This window comes from Felis catus, chromosome B4, assembly GCF_018350175.1.
Source record: "Felis catus isolate Fca126 chromosome B4, F.catus_Fca126_mat1.0, whole genome shotgun sequence".
Lineage (NCBI taxonomy): Eukaryota > Metazoa > Chordata > Mammalia > Carnivora > Felidae > Felis > Felis catus.
This window is the reverse complement of record NC_058374.1, coordinates 21,260,316-21,280,476: the sequence shown is the minus strand read 5'-3', so window position 1 is coordinate 21,280,476 and position 20,161 is coordinate 21,260,316. Positions and strand designations below refer to the sequence as shown.

The window sequence follows — 20,161 nt, the reverse complement described above, 5'->3', positions numbered from 1 at the left end:
CCAGAGCGGATGATCCAAAAGGGAGAATCCAAGACCTTTCATGATCTGACCGTCCAGAGCCTTTCATGATCTGACCGTCACTTCTGCTGTGGCTCACTGGCAAAATGTGGGAGGAGGCAACGCAAGGAGGTGAGCAGGAGGAGGTGGGCATCATTGAGGGCTGGGGGTGGGGGGCCTCATGGAGGCTGGATTTATTCCTCATCAGTGCATCTGAGAGAGACGCCATCCCTCCATAGGGAACAAGGCTCATGATAACTCTGATTCTGAGCTGAGAGACAGACCTCTCGCATTGCAGGTGGGAGGGAGAGAAAGGTGCAGAGGGAATTTGCGTGTTATTATGAAAAGGTCTAACATATGATTTTTCTTTATCTTCCCCACCGCCCAGACGATATTTTTCCCACTCTCATTACTTCCACACCACTTCTTTCCAATCTTCAGAGCCGCTGGTCTAAACTGTACACGTGGCTTGAGTGTTTGAGAGATGAAGGGTTAACATGCATACACATGCTTTGAAGGTTAAATAATTCTGGCTCCTTTAAAAAGTCAAGTGAGTCAAATAAGCCATTGATCTGGAGTTAATGGTGCCGTAGAAAGAAATTACAATCAGCTGGGATGGATGGCACACTTACAGGGCTCCAACATAACCAGCAGCTTCAAAATAAGGCACGGAAAAGGACTGGAGACAAGAGAAAGAGAACGTGGGAAACAAGACAGACTCGGGTATGGCCTTGGAAGTTAATAGGTAACATAAGATTTAAAGCAACTTTTAAAACCCCCATTTTGGCAATCTTTAGTGTTTGACTTGTAACTACTTCACAGCTAGGACTCAGCCGAGTGGAAGAAGGCAAACAACTCCATACAGAGGGGGTTTGTAGTGCTCTGTCCGCGAAGAAACTGATCTTAAATTACTTAGATATTTTACAAAATACACTTTTTGTGTCTAGCAATGGATTCATTTGTTCCCCAGCCGTTGGATAGGTATGTACTGTTGCAGGCACGGTCGTAGTTTCACTCTGCCTACAATTTTGCATCCTGCATGGCCAAGAGAAAGCTGACACGGAAAGTGTGCATCTTGTTATCCAGACTTCACTGGCGTTCTTTCTTTGGTCCAGCCCAGTTTTAGGTAAGCGCCTGCCTTCGAGGAGCTCGGGCTGACAGAGGCGGCCAGAGAGCAAAGGGCTGCTGGGGTGCTGGTGGACTCTCTCCAAGAACACGCAAAGAGGAGGCAGCAGAGGGACACAAATGAGATACTGGGTGATTAGAAGGTTGCCTAGGTGCTTTTGTGAAAGTGGTCCCTGGTCCGTAGCTCTTGGTGTGGCTCCCTCTGGGTGGTTCCTAGAAGCTGCCCGTGGGTGCCCACTGCTCACTTTTATTCCTGAGGATCGATGCAGCCCAGCACTTTTAATCATTGCATAATATCCCACCGAGGAAATACATGCCATAATTTACTTAACTATCCCCCTGCTTTGGGACATTTGTTCTGCTTGATTTGGGTTTGGGTTTGGGCCATTACAAAGCACAGTGTGGTGAACCCCTCTTTGTGCATTAAGGTTACTGATTGGTTATCTATTGCTGTGTAACAAATGACCCAAACTCAACAGCTTCAAACAACATCATCCACTATGCCCCATTCTCTGTGGGTCAGGAATCCAGAAGCAGCCTAGCCGAGTGGTTATGGCTCCAAGTTACTCAGAAAGTTGCTGCCACTCTGTCAGCTGGGGTCACAGTCATCTGAGGGCACAACTGGGGGAGGATCCGCTTCCGAGCTCACTCAGCGGAGTGTGTTTTTTGGGAAGCTCCAGCTTCTAGCTGGTGGCCGGAGACCTCAGCTCCTCACCATGTGGCTCTTTCCCTAGGCTGGCTGTCCAAGTGTCTTTGGGTCACAGCAGCTGGCTTTTCCCGGAACAAGTAATGGGATACAGAAAGGGAGAGAGACCCTGGAAAGAAGCCTCAATCTTTTATAGCTGGTCAGCTATTCTCAGAAGTAACCTACCATCACTTCCACCATATTCCAGTGGTCACACAGACCAATCCCACAGACCAATCTCCCAGCAGGAGAGAACTATACAAGGGTGTGAGTATCAGGACACACGACCTCTGAGGGGCATCTTGGAGGCTGGCTACCACTGGTCACACGTACATCTAGAATTCCACAGGATATACCAACATTTTTTGGGGTTCTTGATATTTCACCACGTGAAACTGCTGTTTCTGTTCCGTCAGAACCAATTGAATATAGGCAATTTCATCCAGGTCAACCTAATACAAGCCAACCTCGACTGCACCGCAATCTTGTTTATTTTACAGGTATATGTCTCCACCACCCTGTCTCACCACGTGGGAGACTGGCAGTCTGGGCACTCATTTTATAAAGTGCATTGTAGTCCTTACATCAAGTAAGTGGCTGCTCAAAGTCGAATCATCATTTACTTCTCCCCAAGTGGTATTTTTAGTTCCAAATTCCTAACTTACTGCATACTACAGTGTAGTTACGCTGATTAAAAAACATGAAAATTATGGATGACTTTTTAAGACCACAGCATTGCCACTATATTGCCTTTTAACAACCACAAAGCAGAGGCACGCTAATTCTAAGTCAGCACTGTCCAACAGGAATGCGGACCATGTATATAATTTAAAATTTTCTAGTAGCCACATTTAAAAAGCAAAAAAAGAAGTAGGTGAAATTAATTTTGAAGAAATACATGATTTAACCCAATATATCCAAAACATTATCATTTCAACATGTGGTCAGCATTTTAAAACTTTAACAAGATATTTCACGTTGTTGTTTGTTTTTTTTTTCCAAATCAAGTCTTGGAAATCTAGTGTGTGTTTTGCACTTACGATACATCTCAGTTCAACTACTAAATTTTCACTAGAAATACTCGATCTGGGGGCGCCTGGGTGGCTCAGTCGGTTAAGTGTCCGACTTCGGCTCAGGTCATGATCTCGCAGTCCGTGAGTTCAAGCCCCGCGCCGGGCTCTGTGCTGACAGCTCAGAGCCTGGAGCCTGTTTCGGATTCTGTGTCTCCCTCTCTCTGACCCTCCCCCATTCATGCTCTGTCTCTCTCTGTCTCAAAAATAAATAAACATTAAAAAAAAAAAAAGAAATACTCGATCTGTATTTAGATTTCAAAAAGTTTCCGGATGAAAAAGTAGATTTATATACCCAAGTTGTTTCAGTCATGCCTAAAATATTCCCAGTACTTGAACTGGTTATCAATTTTTTAATTTATATTAATTAGAAGTAGATAAAAATTTAGTTCCTCAGATGCCCTAGCTACAATTCAAGTATGCAATAGTAGCCTATGACTAATGCACTACAATATTGGTAAAACTGTAGTTTAAAATCAAAGGATGGGGCGCCTGGGTGGCTCAGTCAGTTAAACACCTGACTTTGGCTCAGGCCGTGATCTCATGGTTCGTGAGTTTGAGCCCTGCACTGGGCTTTGCACTGACAGCATGGAGCCTGCTTGGGATTCTCTCTCTCCCTCTCTCTCTGCTCCTCCCCTGCTCACACACACACACACACACACACACACACACACACACACACAATCTCCCTCTCTCTCTTTCTCTCAAAATAAATAAACTTAAAAATCAAGTCAAATCACAGGAGATATAGAGAAATGGCCAGTAATAGAATTATCACACAAATAGTTAAACAACTGCAGTTAATAGCTTTCCAAGGCCAGAGGTCCTATCTCGCGCAAAATGCTTTGGTGCAATTAACTTATACTACATCTTTATAGCAAGCTGCTTCATTTATCTAAAGGCACAGATGAGAGCAAAGTGGGCTAAAAAGTTAACTGTGCAAAATCAGCCAGACCATGGTAATTATACAGTAACTATTTTCCCTGTAGACAATGGATTTTAAAATTTATGGTAAGATAAGATAATGAACATGACTTATTCAAAGTAGAACTTTTTTTTTTTTAAAGTAGGCTTCACATCCAGCACAGAGCTGAATGTGGGGCTTGAACTCACCACCCTGAGGTCAAGGATCGGATACTTAACTGACTGAGCCACCCAGGTGCCCCTCAAAGTACAATTCTTATACTAACAAAGCTCTGAGCCTTTATTTTTTTTTTTTAATTTTTTTTTCAACGTTTATTTATTTTTGGGACAGAGAGAGACAAAGCATGAACGGGGGAGGGGCAGAGAGAGAGAGGGAGACACAGAATCGGAAACAGGCTCCAGGCTCTGAGCCATCAGCCCAGAGCCCGACGCGGGGCTCGAACTCACGGACCGCAAGATCGTGACCTGGCTGAAGTCGGAAGCTTAACCGACTGCGCCACCCAGGCGCCCCAAAGCTCTGAGCCTTTAATAAGTGAACTCTTGTAGATGTTTGTGAAATGCTTAATTGCAGTACTTGCAAATATCAAATACACTATGACTAATGTACTTCTAGAGATTCAAGTGTAAATAAAAGAGTGTTTTTACCCTCGATATCTAAAAGGTGTTAGAAGGTTTTATACACTAGTGATTGGAAAATAAACCAAGTTCGAAAAACAATTTTGTTCAAACCCCAAAAATAAGTTCTGATATCCTGTTCAAACTGGTAAGATACAAATACCCTTCTGTCTATCCACTCAGCACGCAATTTCATGACATTTCTTGTGCAGGTATTTGCAACCGATAGAAAACAAAGCCTCAGACTAAAAGAATATTAGGTGGAATCAGGTAGAGGAAGTATTCTGGTGGGTAGAGGGCTTTCCTTTCTCCTGAAACTGTACTATCAATGTTACCTTGTTCTTATTTCTGTGCCCAAAGTCTGTCCAGTGCTTATCTGGATGTAACAATGTTCTTAAGAAGGATATAAACATTGCCCTTTCTGCAATGGTACAAAAAGCATAACTCGTAATTCTTTTCCTTGGTCCAACTTAGAATCGCCCAGTGTATTATCTGTACTCTTAAGACCGTATTGTACATTTCTGTCCAACGTGCCCAGCTGTCTGCATGACCTTTATGCTCATCTATATCAATATTTCTATCTTATCATAAGCTCCTACAGGTAAGATATTAGCTGACTTACTTTACTTTGTATAGTCAGGAAGACGTGCTAACATTCCGCATAAGTGACTCAGATACTTTTCGATGATTATAGTGATGGTGATGGTGATAAAGAAATTGTTTGCTAGCCTCATATATGAAGTTATAGGTCTCAGTGACTCAGGAATCTGAGATTACAGAATTATATGGTATTGTTCTATATTCTGAATTCTTAAAAAAAATGCACAAAAAATCTCAGAAGGTTTTATCAACCAAGAGTTTATAACTTTAAAAATTACAATAAACAAAAACAGGAGAATTCACAACCTGTTTTTTTCTTTTACTAGCACACACACTAACCCTAGAAGTGACTAACAAATTAGGTAACTACTGAGTAAACCTATAATTAAAGTGTTACTTTAACACATTTGGCCTCCGTGCCAAAAGAAAATACACAAGACGTTTGTTTTTGCTTTATCTTTTTTCACGACCGCTTAAATAAATAGAAAAGTTATTTGTGGAAATCAATGTTAGGATCAAAATAGTTGTAACATGTAATGCATATAATCCCATATACATCATTTGCCTCCATGCGCATATGTTCCTCAACCCCTCCAAGATAAAATAAGTTGTAAAAAGAAAAAGTTCAGAAATCAACATTATGATCTACAAGCACCAGTAAAGACAGTTGTCTATAGGGTTTTTTAAAATAACTTTTAAAAAATTTAAATCCAACGTAGTTTACATACAGTGTGATAATGGTTTCAGGAGAATTTAGTGAGCCATCACTTACATATAACCCCCAGTGCTCATCCCAGCAAGTGCCCTCCTTCACGCCCATCACCCATTTACCCATCCCTCCGCCCAACAACCCCGCCAGCGGCCCTCAGTTTGTTCTCTGTATTTACGAGTCTCTTATCGTTTGCCTCCCTCTGTTTTTATCTTATTTTTTCTGCCTTTCTCTATACTCATCTGTTGTGTTTCTTAATAAGCCAGTCAGAGAAAGACACAGCGTATGATCCACTCATATGTGGAACTTAAGAAACAAAACAGGTGAACATAAAATAATTTTTAGTTACCAGGCTTTAGTCCCCTTCGCCCCCCCCCACCCCCCCACCCCATGGTACAAAGTCCCTAGTTGTCTCAGAGATGTGTCCCTAACGTGGATTTTTCAAAGGTAAATTACTGCTGCCTGAGCCTGTTCCACAGGATTTAGCCTACGGGTATTTACAGAAGGGTGACATGAGCGGCATTTGCAAACATTTTCGATTTTTAAAATGCTTTTCTCTCTTTATCATTTCGTCATTCTGCACAAGATGGAAAAGAATCAGGCTGGCCGGCCTGGTCTGGATTCCTCCCTCATATCATCTGCTTAGCAAATAGGGGATAATCTACTAAATGTTCCCGTGGTGCCCAAACCAGCCAGTTCCTGTCAGCGCTGCTCCTCTGGCCGCCGCAGTCCCCTCCCCTGACGGCCACCGAGCTGGCCTGGAAATCTGTCATCTGATTTAGCCCTGTGGACGTCAGTCAGTCAAGCCTATCGGAGAAAGAGGAGTCACACATGTGGAAACCAGCCATCGGGGGATTAAAAACAGAGGCACCTGGCAAGACTTTCAGGAGCTGACAATGAAGAGGGATGGCCTCTCATACGCTTCCTCACGCGATAAAAAGGAAGCATCTCTGAAAGGTTTTGGGTAATTGCCACGCGGTTCCACCATCGATTGCTGTCTGGCCAGAATAAATCCTTCACCTCTCTCCTTCAGTTGCCTCATCTAGATAATTCAGGAATCATGTGAATCCTTCAAGTGTTCTAGAACACCTAACCAAATGTACCCTGTTCCTCTTGGCCAGGCCTGAGAACAAAGTTTGCTCTGAGATGGCGGGAGTTTACGGGAGACGGCCTATGTATCTAAAGCTCCCCAAATAAACACTTACCACTTACTTTTGAGCCCAAATGGGGAAAACCACTCCTATAAAACACTTGCAGGGGCGCCTGGGTGGCGCAGTCGGTTAAGCGTCCGACTTCAGCCAGGTCACGATCTCGCGGTCCGGGAGTTCGAGCCCCGCGTCGGGCTCTGGGCTGATGGCTCAGAGCCTGGAGCCTGTTTCCGATTCTGTGTCTCCCTCTCTCTCTGCCCCTCCCCCGTTCATGCTCTGTCTCTCTCTGTCCCAAAAATAAATAAATGTCGAAAAAAAAAATTTAAAAAAAAAAAAAAACACTTGCAGGGCTCCTCCTCCCTCACACTTGCAGCCAGGCGGTTGCTCTCACCTCGGTCCCACGTGCCACCCTCACTGCTGCCACACCCCGGACTCGAGGTCACGGGAAGCTCTCCTCCACGAAGCTGCTGACCAGTGAGGAGGCCAGAGAGAGGCCGCCAGGGGGGAGCAGGGAAGCGGGGCCTGCCTGAGGGCCTGCCGGGGAGCATGGCCAAGCGCCCTTCTGGGCCCTTCCGTGCAGAAGCCCTGCCCCTCAAGAGACCCGTGGTTCTTTCCTCCTCACCCCTCACGCTCCCCGTCCACACAGGCTGTGCGCCTCACTCCTCGTATCTCCCAAAGCAAGACTGGTCCTTGGAAACAGCGAGAGGGTGACGCTGAAGAGGAAAAGGTGTTAGCGGAACAATGCTGCAGACTGGGAGAGGCTAGCAAGGAGGAAGAAGAACCAACCTGAGAAGAATTTGCCTCAGCTTTTACTAAGGAGCAGGAAAAAATATAAAGACATAACTTATCTTCAAAGTGAGAGGTACATGGATCAGGTGTATCCAATAACTGGTGATTCAACCACAGAAGTTTAACGACAGGATTTATACAGAATTAAAAACGAAAACCCCATTTCAGGTTGTTCATCCCAGTTCCCTTTGAATTATCCGTAAAATGCTTCCAAATCTACATATAGAAGTCGCTTTCGGAAACTGTATTTTTCAATTTGAAAAAGTCAGATGATGCCTGTTTGACTAATTGTGTGCTGACTTTATTTTTGTTTCCTAGACACAAAGCATTTTCCTTCTATTGCCCTTAAAGGTACACTTTGTTTCTCTTGTGTCTCCATGTAAGGTGTCTATTTCCGGAACTGCCTAATAAAACATTTTACCACTAATACTAAGAAGAAAACACTGAATGAACGCCCTCCCATCAATCTAACATATTCTATTTTTAGGAGATCATTGAAAAAGAAATCAGGTTATTTAGAGGTACACCATCTATTTCCACTGATTCAGGATGTGAATGATGACTTATTTTATTGCCTACTGGGTAACAATTCCCTTTCCTTCTGAGAAATCTATGCAGTAATCTCTTCTGGGAGCTTCTGGGTCCCAGGCCCCTAACTACTGTGAAATACTGAAATTATAGTGGGAATGCCATGTGGGAGCCAGATTATAGCAAGAAATTGGAATGGAATCCCTAAGACAGATCCTATTTATGAACTATAATCATTTAGCCTCAGACTCAACAAAAGGGAGAGATGAAAAGGTTGTCTATAGGCACCTGCCTGAGAGTGTTATCTGTCTGGCTGTCCCTCAAAGCTCCTTTGTATCACGTTTTCAAATACTCATGTTAGAATATAAGTTCCTCTGAACAAACAAACCAAAACAAAAAAAAACAAAAAACACAACATAAAACAAAAAACAAAACCTCAAACCTAAATATATTCATATAGTTCCCCCATGATAACCAGCTTCTAATTTAAAACACTGCCTTAGTTTCTTCAGTCAACATATATTAAAAAATAGTCCTAATGAGAACCTATTTGGAAAACCAAAATCCATCTATGGGGAGGAAATAATTTTAACATACGAATTCAGAATCATTTTAGGCATGACAATAGTTTTTCTTTCTTATTGTCGTATAATTTTCTTTCCTTTTTCTCTCTAATAGTGTCAGCATTTTAAGAACCAAATTAAACATCACCATGGGAGAGCCTCTTCCTGTTTCTGTTTTGAATTTCTTCTTCGGTGCTCTTTTAAGAAATATTTAGTGAAGCTGTTTACGGGCAGTGGTTAATACGGCCTTTGGAGGCAGACAGATGTAGACTCAAATTCTGGTTCCACAATTGCCATAACTTCAAGTATCCTTTCTAAGTCATATTTCCTTCCTCTAACAGGGAAAGTAACACCTACCCTATGGGTAGCTGTAATCAAAAACAAGATAACGTATCTGGAGGACACTGCACAGAGTCGGGCACACAGTAATTACTCAATAAGTGATAGCCATTATTTTATGCATGCATACACATTGAAAAATCTGGAAAACAAAGAAAATGTACCTTGAATCCTATCACCCTAGTAACCCAAACGTGTATTTCTTTGTAATTTATGTCCACATAAAAACTTACTTTTATATTATTATAACTGCAGTACATAATTTTATATATTTTTTACATTACAATCATGTTTCCATGTTACCACGTAGGATTCATAATTACCTTTTTTAATTTGCCAAAGGAAATTCCATTAGGGAAACGACCCTAATTTAACCACTAAATCCCTGCCAAATATTTGAGGTTTTTTGATATTACAAATACTACTGCAATAACATTAACATGAATATAACTTTTGCATTCTGTGGAATTCCTTCCTTAGGATGAATTCCCAAAGCAGGCTTTTTAGAGTAACCACAAACTCTTTCGTGGCTTAGATTAATCTTGCCAAACTGCTTTGCACAGGTTTGTACAATTCGTAGTATCTCCACCAAGGGCATAACCATCATATCCCCTCCAACCTTCAGCATTAATACTAATATCTTAGATTTATTGAATATTTGCCATGTGCCAAGTACTGGCCCAAGTGTTTTGCATATATTATCTCATTGTGCTCACAACAGATCTCTGAAGTACCTACTTTTAGGTACCCTCTTCTGCAGATGGGGAAGTTAAGGTTCAGAAAATTTAAAAGCCATGTCCAAGGTCATGCAGAAACTAAATGGTAGATCCTGTCTAATGCCACAGTGCCCTTGACCATTTGGCTGTAATTCTGATTTACTCTTTTCCCCTCCCTAAGTAATAATAACTGGGAAAAGACATGTTCATTGATGTTTTAATATGCAGTTCTCTGACTACTAGGGAAGTTGGTCATTTTTACATATGTTTCAGACTGTGTTTTCTTGTTGTATTATTTGTTCATATTATTTAGCATCTTCTGGAAAGTGGTGGGGGCAATTTTATTCCCCATATGATCTTCACCCATCGGGTCTGTCAGCATAAACTTCACACAAGAGGTCCAGGCCCCTTCTTGATGATGTCATTAAGCTGTCAGTTTATGAGAGAAAGTACTTCTCTTTCCCCTCCTTCCTGCCCAATATGGGCTCAACACACATATGTTCTAGAAAGTTATCATGTCCATATCTTTTCAACATTACTCATTCACACAATGTGTCCCCCGCCTAGTTTGGAGCACCCCTATCATCAGAGAGAGTAAAGATCCAAAATCCCCTGAAGGATGACAAACTAAAATTTTTTCACTGAACCAATTTACCAAGGTCTTTGAGAATCTGTCAATCTCTCACTCTCCTCATTCCCTGCTCCCTCTTTCCATCCTCACACTGCTCTTCAGCTGACTGAAGTAAAGACTGAAATGGGTAGGTTTTTCGCGAATTTATGATCTGAACAACTTGGCCGTCATTCCAAACCTATCTCCCATAATGTATGGAAACATCATTAAAACTGCAAAACCCGATTTCCCTAAAAAAATCGAACTGTTAGTAATCCTGTTTTCAAATATGCTCCGTTACCTGCATTATGTCTTGCGATATAACCCAGTGCCCAGGCTGCAGCTTCCTTGACTCCCGGGTCAAAATCTTCCAGGCATATCACCAGTGTGTCCAGGGCTCCGCAATCCACGATCGCCTGAGCTAGTTGAGGAGAGTGCTTCCCCACTGCTCGCAGCACAAAGGCGGCTGCTTTCTTGTAAAAACGCTACGATGATAAAACAGACAAAACTCCGAGTGAATGAAGCGCTTACTACACCAAAAGTTAAAATAGACGAAAACCAACGTAAAGATGACATTAAATAAAGCTCAACAGCTTTTGAATACAACAGATAGAAACCATCCGGCAAAGTCACTCTTTTGGTGTTCCCCGATTGCTTTTTGTTCAGTGCTAAACTGAAACAACGTTAAGTCTTAAATTTCGTTTCAAATGTTTTATCCTGCAACATGCATTTGGAAATTGTATAAAAGAAAACATAAACATTGTATTTCCTACAAATGCCTAAAATGATGAGATTTTCTGTATCTGCATTACACTGAAAAGTAGTTGTTTGACCCAGGGGAACTCTTAGATTGTTAGCATGCGCAACAAAAATGTCCGCTGACAAATTCATTTCCTTTACTTGCCCTCAGTCTCTAAGCGTGGTAGGCCTTTCATGACCTCAGCTAATCTTTCTGGTGTCCCAAGTTATCCTGAAATAACAACCGTGGTCTGGGATGCACTTACCAATCATCAGATAAACATAAAGGTGAAACACTCGTGATACATTTTAAAACTTTTCCTGGTAAATAAACTAGCCAAACAAGAGGATGTGTGATTTATCTCTGAGAAAAAAAAAAAAAAAAATATATATATATATATATATATATATATATATATATATATATATTTAGTGATAAATACAAATGACTTGGTATTATGTGAATTTTAAGTAATGCTTCATATTTGTAATATTTTCTATATAAAATTTTATCAGATTAAGAAATCATAAAATAAAACTGAAACACAAGGCTAACGTTTTTCTTCATGTAGCTAAAAAATGTAAATGTATAGGAAGCATTTGGCTGTAACACTCACTGTTGTCTCATGGTTAGCATGACACGTTAATGGTCTCTTTCTTCTATGAATAGAACCCAGGTAATCCCCTGTTTTGGATTCCAAGTTTCTATTTCTTTACGGTGACTACTGAAAGTGACCAGGTGACTACAGCACCTGTTTTGAAAGCCTGCTATTTACTTAGGCTAAAAGATTAAGATAAAATAAAAATGATAGGAGAGAGAGAAAATATACCAAGTATATTTTAACATATTATCTTTCAAACATTGGCCTATGCTGATGATATAAGAAATATGCTATGTTAATAAGGATGTTTTGATTTCGTATCTTTCTTTAGTTTCTTAAAGGTTAACATAGAGAGAGATTAAAATGTGTTATAAAGTCCAACTTTATGTCAGTGACTGATTGTAAAATAGATTATCGATTATAAAATAATACATTATACTTAATTAATAGATTTATTAGGGCATCGATAGTCCCTGCTAACCACAGTGCCTATAATTCACGCCTTCTGATCTCATTTCCCCCTTCTCCTAATTTCCGCTTCTCCAAATTCCTCTCTCCTCTCTCCCATTCCTCACCAAAAGAATTGCCTTAAAAAAAAAAAAAAAAAAAAAAAAAAAAAGCAACACCAGAGGACTTTGTACCTCATAAAGAAGAGATTAAACCCTGGGAGAAGTGAGTTAAAGGACTGGTAGGCGAAGTGAATACTGCTTCACATTCTCACTTTCTCCTCACCTCGGCCCTGGCACTTTTTTGTCGCTTTACAGCTAGTGCACATTCATTCGCATCTAGAAAACTTCTACTGAGGACCTTCTTTGTGGGATACCAAAACACAGACCCTGCCCCAAAAGGAGGAGCCAAGAATCCAGGGAGAACAAAGTCTAACAGTGTTTGATGACAGTAGGAACTCCTGTAGGAAAAACAAAATTTCTGAGACTCCTTGTAGAGATAAGACAAGCAGGAAATGAGTCTCCAGCCTCTAGAAACTAAGGCAAAAATGGGAACAATTGGGATTTATTTTTTTATTGTGCTAAAATACACATATTATTTGCCATCTGAACCATTTTAAAGTGTAAAGCTCAGTGGCATTTTGCACAGTCACGGTGTTGTGCAAACATCACCATCTAGTTCCAGAATATTTTCCTCGGCCCAACAAGAAATCTCATACATGTTAAGGAGCCACTCCTCATTCCCCTGTCCCCACAGCCCCTGGCAACTGCTAATCTGCTTCTGTCTCTACGCATTTGCATATTCTGGATATTTCCCATAAACGGAGTCATGCAATACGTAGCCTTCTGTGTCTGGCTTCCTTCTCTTAGAGCAAAGGTTTATCCATGTTGTAGCCTGTATCGATACCTCATCCCTTTTTATGACTGATAATATTCCATTATATGGATGTACAACATTTTGTTTATCTAGTCATTCTTTTGTTCTAGTGAATAACGCTGCTATAAACATTTGTGTACAAGTTTTGTTTGAACACCTGTTTTCAATTTTTTTTTTTTTTGGAAATCTAAGTAGGAGTAGAATTGCTGGCTCATGTGGTAATTGGGTTTAACTTGACTGCTTGACTGCTTTCTATAACAGCTGCACCATTTTACACTCCTATCAGCGATGTGCGAGGGTTCCGGTTTCTCCAAATCTTCACTAACACTTGTTCTGTTCTTTTCCTTTTTTTTTTTATGGCCATCCTCATAGGTAAAGTGACATCTTGCCGTGGTTCTAATTTCCATTTCCTAATGACTCCTGTTACTGAGCATCCTTTCATGTTGGCTGGCTACGGTATGTCTTCTTTGGATAGATGTCTGTTCAAGTCTTTTGCCCATCTTTAAATTGGATGGTTTGTTTCGGTTATACGAATAGGAATTGAATCTTAAAAATGTGTCAAGAAATATATGTCCTGGGGCACCTGGGTGGCTCGGTGCATTAAGCATCTGACTCTGGATTTTTGGCTCAGGTCATGATCTCACAGTGGTTGATTTCAGAGCCCTGCATCAAGCTCTATACTGACAGCACGGAGCCTGCTTGGGATTCTTTCTCTCTCTCCTCTCTCTCTCTCTCTCTCTCTCTCTCTCTGCCCCTCCCCTGCTCATGTTCTTTCCCTCTCTCTCTCTCTCTCTCTCTGTCTCTCAAAATAAAGAAATAAACTTTAAAAAAAGAAATATATATCCTTAGGTTATAAGAAACTAACAAAATGGAATAAACATACCAAGACCCTACCTATAGAAAGATCCTTAACTATGATCAGGTGGCAGAGTACAGAACAAGATAGGAGGGAAAACACTGTGGCACTCGTAGATGACCCTGAAAAGGACTGACATGCTTGCATACTTGCTATAAAATGCTTTATCAAACCTTCCATTACACATATCCTCCTTCATTTTGTATGCTTCTATCCCCCTGCTCCCAAGCTGTCTCTTACAGTGTCCACTAACTAGGACACTAGACACTTCATCTGCATGTAAGGATTGCTGCAAACAACTTGCCATTTGCCTAGGGGGCCATGAACCTAAGACTGATCCTACAAATTGAAGACTCCCATACACAGAAATACTGCCTTATATACAATTCATTTAAAAACTGTGTAATCTGTTTTCTTATATTAACAGTGATGGGAGAAAAACTGCCCATCACTTCCAAAGTAAAATACCCTAAAGGTATTATTTATGTGCAGTTCAAAGAATTGAAGGTTATATTAACGTCCTAAAATTCTAATGCCCACAAGCTTGCAACTGGGCCCAAACTAGCAGATCTTTTAAATCTAAAAAAAAAATACGCATAACTTATTTTTTTTAAGTCTTACATTCTGTTCTGCCAATGAATAAACAAGCTGTGGAAGAATGTCGCCCTTCACGACTGCTTCTGCTAGGTCACCATTATAATTAGCCAGTCTCCCAAGAGCCAATGCAGCCGTCTGTTGAATTGTTGGGACCACATCCAGAAGAAGAGGCCTCAGCAAAGACATTACACCTGAGTTAAGTTATGAAAGAACAGAAGTCAGCAAAAGTTAAATGAAAAGGCAAATATACAATTCAGCATTTGTGCAGATAAGAAAATTATGGGGAAAAAATCAGTAAAAACACACAAAAACTTTTCACTAAAAACGAATGGGATATTTAGAGGCCTCTAACTGGCCAAGACAGAAAGTAATACAACCTCTAATTATCAAAGCAGCAGCACAGCACCAAAACAAGAAAGGCTTTGGACTTAGGTTAAGAGTTTGAATCCCTGATTTGGCAAACAGTAGCTATGTGACCCAGTAGGACTGTCATGAGGAATGGAGAGAAAGACTGTGGAGTATGTAGTCTGATGCCTACCTAGCACATGGTAGGGGGGTGGGGAGGGGCGGGGGGATAGGTGTCCCCCAGCCTTCGTAAATTCTAACTTTTAGGGCTCAGTTCATGTCCTTTCATCTCTATGTAGTTTTCCTCCGCCCCCCCCCCCCCATTCCAACTGTTGGGTCTTTTCTGTGATTTCAGCTAAACTCGAATGTATTTCAGAAATTTTATCAGGATCTATCTCAGAGCCAGGAGAGCTAGGGGGACCACTTGGCTGGGGCCTCACACTCATGAGGGGATGCAAATTCAGATTTCTGATATTACTCTAAAGAAACAAATTCTTTGAGATAAGGAAGTATTTTGTATTACTAGCTCTCATAATATTTACTCTAGGGTTGAATACACAGTACGTATGTCATCATCACAGCAATCATAGTAAAAGTTAGCTTGTATTTATCCAGCACTTATTATATGCACACATTGTTTTAAGGATTTGTTTCCATTCACTGAATTCTCATAAAAAGTCTATGAAGTTGGCCCTATTAGTATGTCTATTTTACAGATGAGGAAATGAAGGCTGAGAAAGGTTAAGAAATCATCACAAAATTAATAAATGGTGGAGCAAGGTTAGAAATTCAGGCTTTCTTCATTGATAATTGCTGACTAAATGTGCACTGAAAGTTGAGGAGGTGAAGAAAGAGACATAAAAAATAATTGCATTTTGGTCATCTGATTGGATATTCCAACTCTTCATATTACCTTTGCCTTACTGTAAAATACCCAAAATAGGTAACTGCTATTTGGGCTTTAATGATGCCGTTTTCTTTTATTTTTAATTTGTTTTTACATTTATTTATTTTTAAGAAACGGAGTGAGACAAAGCGTGAGCAGGGGAGGGGCAGAGAGAGAGGGAGACACAGAATCTGAAGCAGGCTCCAGGCTCTGAGCAAGAGGTCAGCACAGAGCCTGATGCGGGGCTCGGACCCATGAACTGTGAGATCATGACCTGAGCCGAAAGTCAGACGCTCAACCGACTGAGCCACCCAGGCGCCCTGAAGCTGTTTTCATCTAAGGTTACAAGAAAGGTAATGACAGAGTTCAAACTGGAACAAAATGCCCCTTGACTTTGTAAACTTTACTTAATTAGCGGCAGGCGACTTAACTTGATTTTAATTACATCTTTTCTTTTAAAAACATACCACAGTGATCTAGAAAAGCAAATATTCTCCATATTCTTTTATAATGTTATATATATATCCAGAAACACTTGAAATAGAATAAAAGGAAAACATTCATGATAACACTTAGGATTAGACCAAATTAAGATAAATAGTACTACCAAATAACATAAGCAGAGAATAATGGCACTGATCACATATACATGTCATGATGTGATCCGTGACTTTTCACAGTTTCCACTTTCATTTCGTGATCACTTTTCTGGCTAGGGTGGCTTGGTGAGGTCATCCTGGATGAGACCACAGTTGCAAGTTTGAGTCCTACTCAGGCTAGTTAACTTTGCAGGCACACAGCACGTCTACTCATGCCTCGGTCATAGTTCACGTTCAACAAATCAACATGTCGATGCTCATAGGTGTTGCTAATACTACTAGCTATGCTTTCTATAGAGGGGTGCCTGGGTGGCTCAGGCGGTTAAGCGTCCAACTTCGGCTCAGGTCATGATCTCTCGGGTTGTGAGTTCGAGCCCCGCGGCGGGCTCTGTGCTGACCGCTCAGAGCCTGGAGCCTGCTTCGGATTCCGTGCCTCCCTCTCTCTCTGCTCCTCCCCCCTGCTCATGCTGTCTCTGTCTCTCAAAAATTAATAAGCATTCATTTAAAAAAATTTATACTTTCCATAGAGGTGATTTCTGAAATATCTCACAACAAGAAGTTTAAAGTGCAGAAAAAGTATTAGGACTACCAAATGCTAACATGGGTTCTTTCTAGAAAGTTGGATTTAAAACAATTTGCTGACCTCTTCTTTGTAGTTAGTTGCTTTCCTACTTTTTTTTTTTTTTTTTTAGTTTTTTAATTGTGGTAAAATCTACATGACATAAAAATTACCATTTTAACCATTTTTAGTGTGCAGTTTAGTGTAATCACCGCCACTGTCTAGGAACTCCCAAGCCGTTTTCCACAGAAGCTACAGCACTTTACATTCCCATCAGCAAAGTACAAGGATTCAACTCTTTCTGCATCCTTACCTATACTTGTTTTGTTTTTTGTTTTCAAATAATAGCCATCCTAACAGGTGTGAAGCGTGCCTCAGTGCAGTTTTGATTTTCATTTCCCTAGCACTGATGACGGTGAGTGTCTTTTTATGCGCTTACATTGGTCATTGTACCTGTTCTCTGTTGAAATGTCTATTCAAGTCATGTGCCCGTTTTTAAATTGGGCTGGTTGTAGTTGTTGAATATAACTTGATTTTTTAATAACAAATATGCATGGTTTTCAGTAAAATAAGGCAATACTCTAAAAAAAAAAGAGCTAAATTTGTTAACATATATTTGAGGTTTCATGATAAATACAGTAACAAGGCCAAAAAATATAAAGTGTGCGTATGCTTTAGAATAGTTTTAAAAGAATCACAATTATGTTTCATGTTATTTTTTTCCTGATGATTCTGGTTATTTCCTTTTTTCCTCCTCCTTGGATATATATATATATATATATATATATATATATATATGAATATATATATATATATACATATATATGAAGGCAGTGGCGTATTGTCTTTTGAAATATAATTGGAAAATCTATACTGGCTTATTCATCCTAGAGATTTTGAATTAAATCTAGAGAACTTTGAACTTTTATGTTGAGAAATTAAAGCATGAATTCATCTATCTGGGCCTATAATATTTAATTTAGTTGTGCTTATTATTATAGTATTTAGCTACTGTACCAGAAGTTTCCCCATTTCAGAAATTTTCAGTTTGTAGTTTTAGCAGTAAAATATTTTACCCCCACAGGTATTTCAGCCGCCCGTATATTCAAAAGAATTGTTTGCTTTGTGTATTTTCTCCTCCGTCCTTCTACCACAGCTGGCCCAGGAAAAATAAAATCAGTAAACTGACACACCATTCCTTTCCTTCTATCCCTGTATTTAATATCCAAGTTAGGCTTCTATGCGGATGCCTCTGCTCTATCACTCTTTTCCTATATCCCTTGGTTCAGACAGTAGCACGATGGGACTTTTGAAAATTTTTACATCTATACACCTATAAAAGTTTAAAATATCTTGGTTTGAATAAGGTCATTTTTGTTAGAGAAAATATTGCCCCAAATTTCTAGTCCTTGAATTGCCTCTTAGTGCTTCATAATCATCAGTCCCCAGGGACATGTTTTTATCCCTTACGCAGGTTGAGCATGGAAACTTCGTTATTCTAATCACAGGTCTGTCCTAAAAACACAGATAGTGATGCAAGAGGACCTAAGGAAGGAGGTAACAAGGGAGGGAGGGAGGAGAAAAGAAGCACATACAACATAAAAAGAAAATTTTCCTTACCTTCCTTTCCATTAGGAATCCATGGTGATTGGTCCTTGGTGAGTGAATGCATGGAAATTTAGAACGCATAAATTACAGCAGTTTGAATAATGGCTGCAATCTCTGATAAGCAAGGTCTCTAGTGACAGCTAATGACCTCCCTGAGGTCTCTACTGAAGGAGCCAACAGGTACTATCTAATATTAAAAATAATTCACATATTATACTCTAATCTCTATAAAACAATTCTGTCTCCTCTATAAAAGCTGATTAAACGGTGTGAAATGTTTCTAAAATTTATAGGATAAATCTTTACAATCCCTCCCCTCCCAACTTCATCGCTTTGAGTTTCTTTTCTATTTTTCTTGTTCCAGGGCCATACTGTCTGAGCAATTAGACATTGCTTCTAATACCTACATTGCAAATCCAGTGATGCGAAAACAACAACAAAGACAACTTTGCTGACTGCCCACAGTCATTGGTTCAAAACATGGACCAGGGTTTACCGCCGGCAAGTGCTAGGATTACACAGATGAGCAAAGACAGCTCCGCCTCTCAAGGAACTAATAATCTAGGGGAGCACATGGTAAACTAGACTCAAAATAATCACAGCTTTTTTTTTTAATTCCTTTTAACACAACACAGGCCTAATGACTTTGACTTTGCACACCAATTACAGATGTAAACCGGGACGGAAATGTCAGACAAAAAAAAAAAAAAATCCCATTCTATTATTAAATGTATATAATGTATATACATATCTGCTGTGCCTTATAAAGATATTTAACATCCCAACTTTGTTCCTTTAAAAACAAGTACCTGCAAACCGGGCCTTTGGGTCCATTGTTAAGCCCTAGTAAAGATTTCTGGTTACCCTAGTTACCTCTCACCTTCTTTGTGCTGCTTTTCAATTTTAAAAAATTTTATTTTTTTTATTGTGGTAAAATATACATAACAAAATTGATCATTTTAACCATTCTTAGGTGTACAATTAAGTGTTGATTAAGTACAGTTGTGCAACCATCAGCACTATCATTTCCAGAACTTTTTATCATCCCCTAACAAACACTCTCTAACTTCCCCTTTCCCCCTACCTCTAGGCTCCTGGTAACCTCTATTCTTCTTTCCGTGTCTTATTTGACCTATTTTAGGTATCTCATATAGGTGGAACCATACAATATTTGTCCTTTTCTGACTTTTTTCACATAGCATAGTGCTTTCAAGGTTCGGCCATGTTTCACCATGTTTTGGAATTTCTTTCCTTTTTAAGACTGGATAATATTCCATTGGATGTATAGACCTCATTTCGTTTATCTGTGCATCTGTTGACAGACATTTGGGTTGCTTCCACCTTTTGGTTATTTGAATAATGCTGCTATGAATGTGTATGCACAAGTTTCCATTTGAGTCTCTGCTCTCAATTCTTTTATGTGTGTGTGTGTAGTGTGTGTGTACACATACATATAAATATATGTGTATATTTCTGTACATATACACATATCTATCTATCTATCTATCTATCTATCTATCTATCTAAGTACAGTTGCTGGACCAAGTGGTAACTCTATGTTTAACTTTTTGAGGAACTATCAACTGTTTTCCATGGTAACTTTCTATGCACCATTTTATATTCCTACCAA

The 20,161-nt window shown here is 39.9% G+C and overlaps 1 protein-coding gene and 1 long non-coding RNA gene across 5 annotated transcripts in view; one reads left to right on the top strand and one right to left on the bottom strand.

Moving 5' to 3' along the window:
• SPAG6 (sperm associated antigen 6) overlaps positions 1 to 20,161 on the bottom strand; it is a 66,896-nt gene that overhangs the window by 31,882 nt on the left and 14,853 nt on the right. For 3 of the 4 annotated variants that reach the window (XM_003988147.5, XM_023256422.2, XM_019834047.3), the window contains exons 3-4: positions 14,559 to 14,725; positions 10,720 to 10,903 (exon numbers count right to left, since the gene is read on the bottom strand). In XM_003988147.5, the coding sequence (XP_003988196.1) occupies positions 10,720 to 10,903; positions 14,559 to 14,725 (351 nt within the window). Of the gene's footprint in view, positions 1 to 10,719; positions 10,904 to 14,558; positions 14,726 to 18,543; positions 18,611 to 20,161 lie in introns of those variants that run through there. The other variant, XM_019834046.2, reaches the window with a different exon arrangement.
• Positions 18,578 to 19,399, top strand: LOC109501353. The gene is made up of 2 exons (XR_002159337.2): positions 18,578 to 18,711; positions 18,896 to 19,399. It is a non-coding gene; the product is annotated as an uncharacterized LOC109501353 (long non-coding RNA).